General features: G+C 37.9%; 1 protein-coding gene across 1 annotated transcript; it reads right to left on the reverse strand.

Moving 5' to 3' along the window:
- Positions 1 to 428: 428 nt before the first annotated feature.
- Positions 429 to 9,274, reverse strand: LOC306948045 (uncharacterized protein C3orf85; the record flags this gene model as incomplete). Its single annotated transcript, XM_079537505.1, has 4 exons — positions 429 to 507; positions 2,320 to 2,405; positions 2,625 to 2,773; positions 9,226 to 9,274. 4 exons carry the CDS (start codon positions 9,272 to 9,274, stop codon positions 429 to 431), a joined length of 363 nt encoding a protein of 120 aa, XP_079393631.1.
- Positions 9,275 to 9,718: the final 444 nt, after the last annotated feature.

Below are 9,718 nucleotides of genomic sequence, written 5' to 3' on the forward strand. Positions count from 1 at the left end.
ATATATTCAACTCCCTATCCAGCCTCAGTGACTGATTTCCATTTTTTTAATTTCCTTTCAGAAATGCAGTTAAAGTGAAATATTGAGAAATAAAGATGTGGTTTTCTATTACAAAATATATATATATAGTTTAAAAAAAAAAAAAAAAAACTTTACATGAAAACAACCTTATTAGTTTTCTTTTTCTTCTTGTTTTTGTTTGTTTTAACCTAATTGGTAAAACCTAATAGCTGCTAAGTCTTCATGTCTCTATTCAATTTGCCTGACTTACATCCCATTTCTACTACTTCTCCACACAAAATATGTGGCACTGAGAAAGACTGTGTGTGTGAATTGTGGTGCTTAGACTGTGGTATGAGAGAAAGTAATTTGTGGCAAATAGATAACACTCCAAATCCTAATATTGCCAGACACAAGATGTGTAGGATTTAATTGTTTGTCCTACTCTGTTGTTGGAGGTGCATCCCAGATTGCTGTAGCATGTCCATGTAAGATCTGATGTTGTCACTAGAAAAGATGGAATAAAATGGCTTTAGTAAATAAGTCTGCAGAATTATTTCAAGATCCTGTCAGCAGCTCTGGTCTTCAGATTTGCAACATTTGTTTTGGAAGTGTGGCCCCTGAAACAGATTTCTGCATATGGTTTATAGGCTTGCTTTTTTGGTTACCTCAGAAATGCAAATAATCATAAGCAGTGAGGTCAGAAATCATTGTTTTGCTATCCAAAAATATTTTTTGAAACTTCTGGCTATGTTTTTTTTCTACAGTATGCCTTCATAAAAGTTCCGGATGTTAATTTCTGCCACGCTAGCATTGTGAACTTGATTTCAGTCCAGGACTTATCCAATCTCCCTCTGAAATCATAAATGTGCTTCAGTAGGAGTGTCTACAAATGTGTTTCTGTAAACTAGTTATAATCCTGTCATATGGCAATCATGAGGATTATCACTCTGGAGGAATAATTCATCTTGCAGCATGCCTGACAGCTGTCAGGATCACAGCCTTCAGACACATGGATTGGGCAACTTATAATTAGAGATAGTTAGATATTTTCTGTCTGAATAATTTTTCCTCATGGAAAAGACAGGTTTGGGCATTTTGTTTTGTTTTGTTTTCCCAAGAAGACTAAGTAAAGTGACTTCAGGTAATTCCACACATCATGAGACAAATGCACTGCCATCCCAGCACATTGCTACCCATATCATTTTTGGAAGTTGTGAGAGAATATCCTGATGCTTCCTCTCATTTGCCCAAGTATGTCAGCTGAATGCTTGACAAGGAAAGTGTGACTTGTAGCTGTTTTTTCCACTTTGCATCTTCTCCAGCCTTCAGGTGGAACAGTCTTATAAAGGTCAATCGGAGACTCTCCAAATCAAGTTTTGTCTTATAAAAAGTGCTTTTCAGAAAAACCCTTCTTTTAAAATGAACATTTTCACCCATTTTCAAAATGAAAGCTAATTTTAAAACAAAGCATATTCAATTTAAAGTATATTAAGTTTACCTGTTTTCCTATTGGTGGGTACAGGTAGACTAATTAAATGGCTATTTTTTATCTACTATTTTAAGCACTGAAACTTGAAGTTGCATGTGATGACTTCTACCCACTCCTGTCCTTTCCTAAGGAAGGAACTATCTTGGTATGAAAAATTTGTAATGGGAATAATGTGTGTGCTCTGCAATGTGCTTATTAAATGTAGTGATCTGGGATTTTTTTCCTAAATTGGACAAAATAATGTCCCAAAAAATGTGTATGTTCTAGCACAGTCATAAATAATTCCTCAATGATGATCTAAGACACTTTATTTCATGTAGTTGTAAGCTGATGTATAAATGCTAGTTTTGCCAACTGCTATGTCTCATTCTTTGTTTAGTTCAGCCAAGCTTTTATTTTGCATTGAATACAGTTTTGTTACTGAAATAAATGCATTGTTGTTGTTTTTTTAATCCTTTTTCTTTTCAGGAATTGCTTTCCATATTCTTTGTAAATCAACTATGAAGGCTACATTGCTGCAATTTAGATTTTGTGGACTTTTTGAAAAAGAGACATTTTTCCTCATGACTTCACTAAATTCCTTCAAAGTGTTCCTAAGCAGGAGCTTAGCACAATAAAATGACTTCATTTAAATAACCATAGAACTGAAACAGTGAAGACAAATCTTTAATTTTCCAGGATGCCTCTTATAAACTCAAACAAATTGTATTATAATTATGCCACTGAGATACAACTGCTAGCATTCTTGTATCTGGCAGTTCCACTTACTCAGGTACACACATGCATTGTGAATCTGTGAAATACTCTGTTGAGAAGCCCCATCATACCTGGCAATTGAAGAATCAAAGGAATAAGATCCCAAATCCATGTAGTACTGTGCTGTGTCTCTCAGAGCTGTCCATGATTCACTAATCTGAAGTAGATCAAACAGAAAAAGAGCATTCAGAGCTTTGATACTGAATGAATACCACATGAGACTATGGAGAAACTTTGCTTGCTCTGATAATAAGATAAGTTTCCTCTCTTGCCCCCAAAGGGTTCCTGTTTTCTGCCAGTCCCAGACCTACACTTTAGGATTTGCTTGCTTTTTTTTTTTTTCTTTTTCAGTAGGTGAGGAAGGTGGAAGAAATACCTGCTCAGCCACCAAGTATCCCCACGTATTCTGGCTGCTGCTTGGGTCCCAGTAGCTGTGAGAATACGGTATTTGTCGTTTAAGTCGTATAAACTGATTTGCTGATTCTTCTGTCAGAAAAGGAATTCCAAGAGCACCTGAAACGGTAACTGAGCAATATGTGTAACATTAGAAAAATATTTTTAGAATGTGCACTTTAAAAACAAACAAACAAACCCACATATTTTGTACTCCATAAAAATTTATTTGGAAAGATGAAAAGAAGCCCAAGATATTCTTACTATAGAGCTTCAGAAAGTTTTCTTTGGTTTGGTATGTTTTTTAAGCCTGAAATTAATACAACACCTTCTATAAATTATTGTCTTTTGTCGAATCCAAGTAGATACATTTGCAATCAAACTACAGTACTACTTTATCTTTAATAAAAGACTTCTTGACAGGACAAAAAAAAAAAAAAGATTGGTGTTGCATAGGTCTCAGGCATACTAAGAAACCTAAGCTTCAAGAAAATGCACCTAAACTTACCTATGAATTTAACTATGTTCCTGGTTTAATTGTATTTATTCTCATTTGCAGTGGTATAGAAATTACATGCATAGAAATGATTTTGTAAGGAAAGGATACTGTACATCTAATTACCATACTTCTTTACACTGCTTTTAAGGTCATCCCTGATGCAGAATTTGTTGTAGGTTTTTTTAAAATGACAATTTTGCCGAAGGAAAAAGGGCTGAAATCCTCATTAATTTCATATGAAAGGCCTTGGTACAGGAAATGACTTTTCTGAGAGTCTCCAGTTTCTGAGACTGAAATTCATTTGGGGTTAAACTGCTCTGAAATAGCACTTCAGTCTGAAACTTATAATTTTTAATGAGCTGCTAATTAAGTTTAAACACTGATAAGTCAGCTGAACTGAGGCAGGGATCTGTAAACAACTGAGCTGCAACTTGGCTGAATGGGTTTAAGTGGACCCCTGAGGATGCCCTGCACACAGTCGGTACAGATGGGCCAGGAACTTGAACTCACGTATGTAGCATCTTACAGCAGGGGTTCTGCAGGGCAAACTGCTGCCTCGCTGACCACTCTTCAGAGTCCTTATTCATGATTTCCTATGAGGAAATCTGAAAACATCAAACATTTGCTTTCATGCACTACGCTCAGTAGAATCAGATCCTTTGCTATTATTGCTAGCTTTGCTGACCACCAACAAATATGGTCACTCTTCAGCTTTTCAAATAGAAAATGCTTATAGGAAACAGCATTGTAAGGCATGATGTTTGCTGCTTCTCTTCATAGCCAAAAACATGCTTGTTTAAAAAAAAAAAAAGCTTGGCCTCGGAAAGAAAAATTATTTTTCTTTCATTTGTCCATTAAGCTTCTACAGGACTGTTCCAGAGCTGTGCAAGATAAAACTAATCTCATGCCAAATTTCTTTAGTTCTCTGGCAACTTACTATTATCCAGTAGAAAATCTATGAGTTGTTAACTTTCCTTTAGTGAATTTGGGAGTTCTTTTAGTATTAAATATTTGGTAAAGTCATGATTATGTTTCTGGACTGAGATAACTGAACTGGGATTGACGATTGGCTCTGTAGCAGGCTGCACTTTTGTTTAAATATATATATAGTTAGTAAGGGCCATTAAACATTCAATTTTATCACCACTCTGAGCTTTGGCCTTTTGGCTTCGTGGTGAGCTAGCATTCAGCAACTCAGGGTTTTTGTGTTTCCTTTCCCCACTGCCACCATCTTCACCATGAGTGAGCTTGTAGCTGCACTGGTGGGACAGTGAGGTATTGCCTTGGCTCCTCAGGTGTGGAGCGCTGTGTTTTAAGGGTATTAACTTTCCATTCTTGACACACTGTCTCCTGTGACGGCACCTGTATCCAGTGAGGAATGTTTGTGTTCTGGCAGAGCTGTGAGAGCAAGGTCTGAACGATCGCATGCATAGGGACATCTGCTCTGATGCTGCCAGATCTACAAGTAGCTCCTCTGAATGAAGTATATAGACTTCAGCAAATAACATCTGCCTTGCCTCAGTTTAAGTTTCTCAAACTGAGTGCAATTTTTTGCCACCTTTTGAATGCCTTATTAAATGTTTGTAAATTAATTTGGTGTTCGAGTTTAATAAAAGAGTATTCCTGAAGGACTTCAGATTGCCACACATGCAACACATCTTGCAGAAGAGTAGCTCGGAAACCAGGTGAACAATCTTGCAGAGCACTTGGCATGAAGCTAGAGGGAGTTAGGAGCAGGTGGGTAGATAAGAGTTAATGAAATTGCTCACATGGCATAAAATTGAGCTGAAAAACAGGAAAAAATTCAAATTGTAGAGAGACAAAGTTAACCTACTGTTAAGAACTGTGAGACACATTGTACATTAATGTTTTCATTCAATACTCTTATCCCTCTTTTTTCTTATAAAAATGTTATTTGAAAAGCATTTTTAAGGATTAATGGTCCAAAGGGAAAACAGAAGGAATGCGTGCAGAAGTGAACTGTTGCAAGGACTGTATCAGCTGATAGCAGCTAGAGTAGCTCCTTTCATCATCTCTGGAGATTCACTCAACATTCTTGTACGAAAAACAAATAATAATAGAAAAAAAATGGGCTGTTTTTTGCAAGCAGATGCTTAACTTGTGTAATTACTGCCTTCAGCAGATAGTTTTGTCTGTCCCTACACCTCAAAAGGCTGTCCAGTGGGAACAACAACTAGCAGCCATTACTGCTATGATGTTTTCTGAAAATCTCTTTTTGGATTAGGGTGAACTCGTATAATGCCAAACCTGAGACAGCAGAAATAGTGGTAAACTTTTGTCATGCCTGTCAAAACAGCAAACACATATTTGAATGTCAACAGAACTGTATGGAAATGGTATATCAAATAGCTATGAATGCCATGATAATAACATTGAAAAATATTACAGTATAGCAAGAAAATTATACGTAAAATATAAAATCAACCTGAATGTATCTTAAATTATTCTGAATTAAAATCTCTTAACACTAGGCTTAAGCAGAAATTGAACTCCACTGTGCGAGAAGACACTTTTTGAAAGGAAGATACTCAGCTAGATGCAACTGCAGAATCTTCCTAGAACAATGCTATCTTTGACCAGGTGAATGCGTCATGATCCACGTCACCACACAGAGAAAATCTGAGTATGGGATTAAATTTTGGCACCTTTGCCTATTTAGGTACCCATTTAATTGATTTTTATTTCTCTTTTTGAAAGCTGAGAAGTAGGAGCCATTGTGTGCTTATCAGTCTTTGGAGAGAGAAGGCAAGCCATCATTTACATGATGATAGAGCTGAATGATAAAATGACAAACCTGTACACTTGTTTTAGGATAGGATATTCTTTCCCTTACCCAGGCACTCTTTAATCAAATCAGCAGTGCTGTGTAAGGGGTGAGAAGCGATGCCATGGCTTGGGACCATGATCTCTTACTGGTATACGTCTACCACAGGGAAAAGTGGTCTGTATCTGATTTGCTGTGATATGTACAAAAAAAGACAATTCCTTAGCAACACTTCAATCATTCTCTGCAGACGTTTTCATATAAACTGGAGCTATTTGTTTCTCTCTCATTTCTGAAGAGTATTTCAAGTTTCTGACAACTTGAAAACCTGTTGCTGAAGTTATTTATATCAACGGAACTTAAACGTTGAATGTCAGTAACTGCTCTGACTCCCTTACTTTTAGCTTAGTAATTCTTATTATCAGCTTTGGTGATTGTCTGGTCAAAATGTCAGCTCACAGGATAAGGCTGATGGTGTTATCAGCACTTAAAGCCAACACCTGAGCAGAACTAAGCATCAGCCTTGGATACTTCAACCTTGCTGACGCTGTTGACGCTGACGTGTTGGGAACTTTGAAAAGGTAAATCTAACACTGCAACTCAGGTGCATGTCTTAAAGTTAGGAATGGGCCAGAGTGGACCCTCATGCTTCAGCTGTCTAAATTCAGAACTGACTCACAAAGTCATACTCCAGGACTTGGCCTTGGGCTGTTCAGTTCTGTTTGAGCTTTTTGGTCTTTCTTAGATAACCTTCCAATCATATGTAAAGCATCTTTAAATCTTAAAAGATTCTTATTTACTATTTCTGAGATATTTTACATTTTTGATCAATTTATTTGTAGCACCTAAGGACTCAGCATACCACAGCACAACAGTATAAGCGCTAAAAGTAAAGCATGGAAGCGGCAGGTTTGTTTCCACATAAGTACTTCTTTAGGTTGTGTGATGCTGTGGAAATTGAAGTGTTGTTGTCTGTCAGTACTTCACATGAATGGATGGCTGCAGGAGTAGCTTTTTGGATTCTGCAGGCCATCTTCGTTGCCTTTTCCAGTCAAAAAGCACAGCTAAGCTCAAATCTACTGTTTGAATGTTGCTTTTGCAAATGGTGAAAAAAATGTGTGCATGCACATGGGCTATGTATCCTGAAGTGTTTGGAAAGGAGCGGGCCTTTAAATTAAATTTTCTAATACTTGTCAACTAAACAGTATAAAGTCACCAATTGTTAAATCCTTCGACTCTGTGCACATCCTTGTAGGCTGTAAAATTTTGGTCTCTATTTTTAAAGTACTGTAGTGTTTATTCTTTGACAGTTCTTAATTTTACAGCACAGAACTTGAACTGGAAGGGAAAGCTCAGTCATGAAGAATCATTAGAGATACCTCATTCCCTCATCAGCAAAGGCAGTCAAGATAGAGACACAATGCAGAATTATGTGTTGAACGTACTGTCGGTGTGACGCCAACAGGTTCACACTGGGATCAGGAATGTTTTTAGGTATGGTAAAATAGGTGAATTTGGCAAAATTACTGGATAATTCTAGGGAAGGAATTATTTCCCCTGCAACAAAGGGTTGAAAAATAGAGGTCCTGCTCAGCAGATCTTGGTGGAAAGTCCTTCCTAAATCCACACGTGGCTATCAGTTCAACTTTGAGTGAATGAACAGGACATGCCAGTCAGGTATCTGAGACCATTTGGCAATGATCCCGGTGCCAGCACATCACTTCCCATGCTCCATCCATTGCTGCTGCATTATGCAGAGATTAGAGAAAGAGGGCCAGCAAACAGCACTGCAAGCCTGTTCCCAGAGGTGTGGAAGTGGTCTAATATTGAGGAGTGATTTACAGTGGCTGAGCTGAGGGTGTGATGAAATGTCAGTTTGTCATCAGTGAGCCTTGCAGATTCTGTTTTAATTCACCACCACCTTTTCCACTGCTGAAAGGATTCACATTTAATGAAAAGCTGAACTGTTTGTTGCCAGTGATCAATAAAAACTTTTAAGAGCTCGTTAGAAATCAGCAGTAAGTAGTTCTCACTTTTTAAAAAAAGAACCCAGGAAGGAGAGCAAGCAAGGCTGTTGTGAAAGACGGACACAAAAGGGAGCAAAGATAAGAGTCTTCCACATGAAGGGTAGCAGGGTGCTGTCCTCCCTATTTAATTCCAAGTGGAACTTCCATGGGAAGGAGGTCAGGTTCGAGCAGATAGACAAGTACTCAGGAGTAGTCCAAGCTCAGATGCACAGCAGGTCAGGAAGTGCAGATAAGGGGAGAGGAAGGTATCTGATTTGCACTCTAACATGCAGTAGAAAGACGCAGGCTCCTTCTACCTCCCTTCCCTTTCTGCAAAGCCTCTTTGCAGCCTAATCTTAGAGAAAGAAGAGAGTTTGGCTCCAATTCACAGAACATACTTGTATTTGTGGTTAAATATTTGTCAATACTTTGCCTTTTTTGCCTTAGTTCTTAAGATTCTTCAAGTATGCAGATCAGGCTTTTAATGCATGCATGGATGGAGCATCTTTCCATGATGCAGGCAATCACACAAGAAGTCTATAGTCACTTAATGCCTGCCTACTTTGTTCTAATTTAGTGAGGAATAAGTAAGTGGGCATGGATTGTAGGGACTGTTGCAATGTGTGCTTGTTTGAGAAAAGCATTCTTTCAGCCTTGCTGGTGCTGCAGCCTTGCTCCATCCATTTTCATACTGTTTCAAATTTTACAGAGTGATTCTTGATTTTAGGTGTTGTAAAGGCCCAGTAATCAGAAAACATGAGAGCTTAAAATAAATAAATAAATAAATAAATAAAAGGCAGGTCCCCTTAAGCAATTTTGAATCAGACATCCCAAGACATCATGAAATCACTTATGAAACAGATGTGTGCTAATTGTTTGTGTTTTCTTGCGAGCAGTAAATGATAATGATGAGAGCAGAACGATGTTTAGGAAAGATTCCAGGAGAGAAAGGGGAAAAAAAAATAAGAAAAAAACTCTCTTAAAAATTTTAGCAGATCAGAAAACATCCTGCAAGATTCTCTTTCAGTTGGGAAAGTGTCCTCAACTCGTAACACCTGAAAGGCTCAGTGGCAAGAGATTCTGAAGTAATCATAAGGAGCAGAATCAAGACTGTATTTCACAGACTTTGCTATGCAGTCTTATGATCACCCACTCTCCCATATGTCCCCGCTGCTGTGATTTCCCATTAATTATCTCCCATCAGGACTGTTCTGGTGATATTATGGTGGGGTTTTTTTGCCAGCTGTATATTTAACAAGCCAGAAAGGACTGATATGAGACAGGGTGCACTTACCTGTAAGCAGCAGAGCAGACACCAAAATTTGAAACATTTTCAGAGACATCGCAGATCATCCAGAAAGTGCTTGCTTCATAAAGCAGAGGTAGTTTTACAGTTTTATACTTTGTTATCTTTGAGTTTATAAATCATTTACCAGATACCTGTGAACCACTGGTGCAGGCAGAGGGCAGGGTACAGTGCTTAGTTCAGATTTGTCTTATGTGCCTCTGTTTGTACACTTTGGACTTTGCAAACTGAGCCTCTAATGAGACATAATGACTCATTATTGTGTGGATACATTAACTTCTGCATAGGCTTTATAATGCAAAATAGCACATCGGGCTCGTTCTGTGCAGAGAACACAGCAGGTGTCTTAAGAGTCAGTCTTCTGCATGATTGTTTTCCCCTTATTGCAGTAATGGACATGAGCATTTCATTGTCAGATGTGAATATGAATGGTGGGAAATGGTGTTTGAATCAACCTGTTCTGAGAACGCTGCCTAAGTAT

The sequence above is a fragment of the Tetrao urogallus genome, assembly GCF_951394365.1.
Source record: "Tetrao urogallus genome assembly, chromosome: 1".
In the NCBI taxonomy this organism is placed as follows: domain Eukaryota; kingdom Metazoa; phylum Chordata; class Aves; order Galliformes; family Phasianidae; genus Tetrao; species Tetrao urogallus.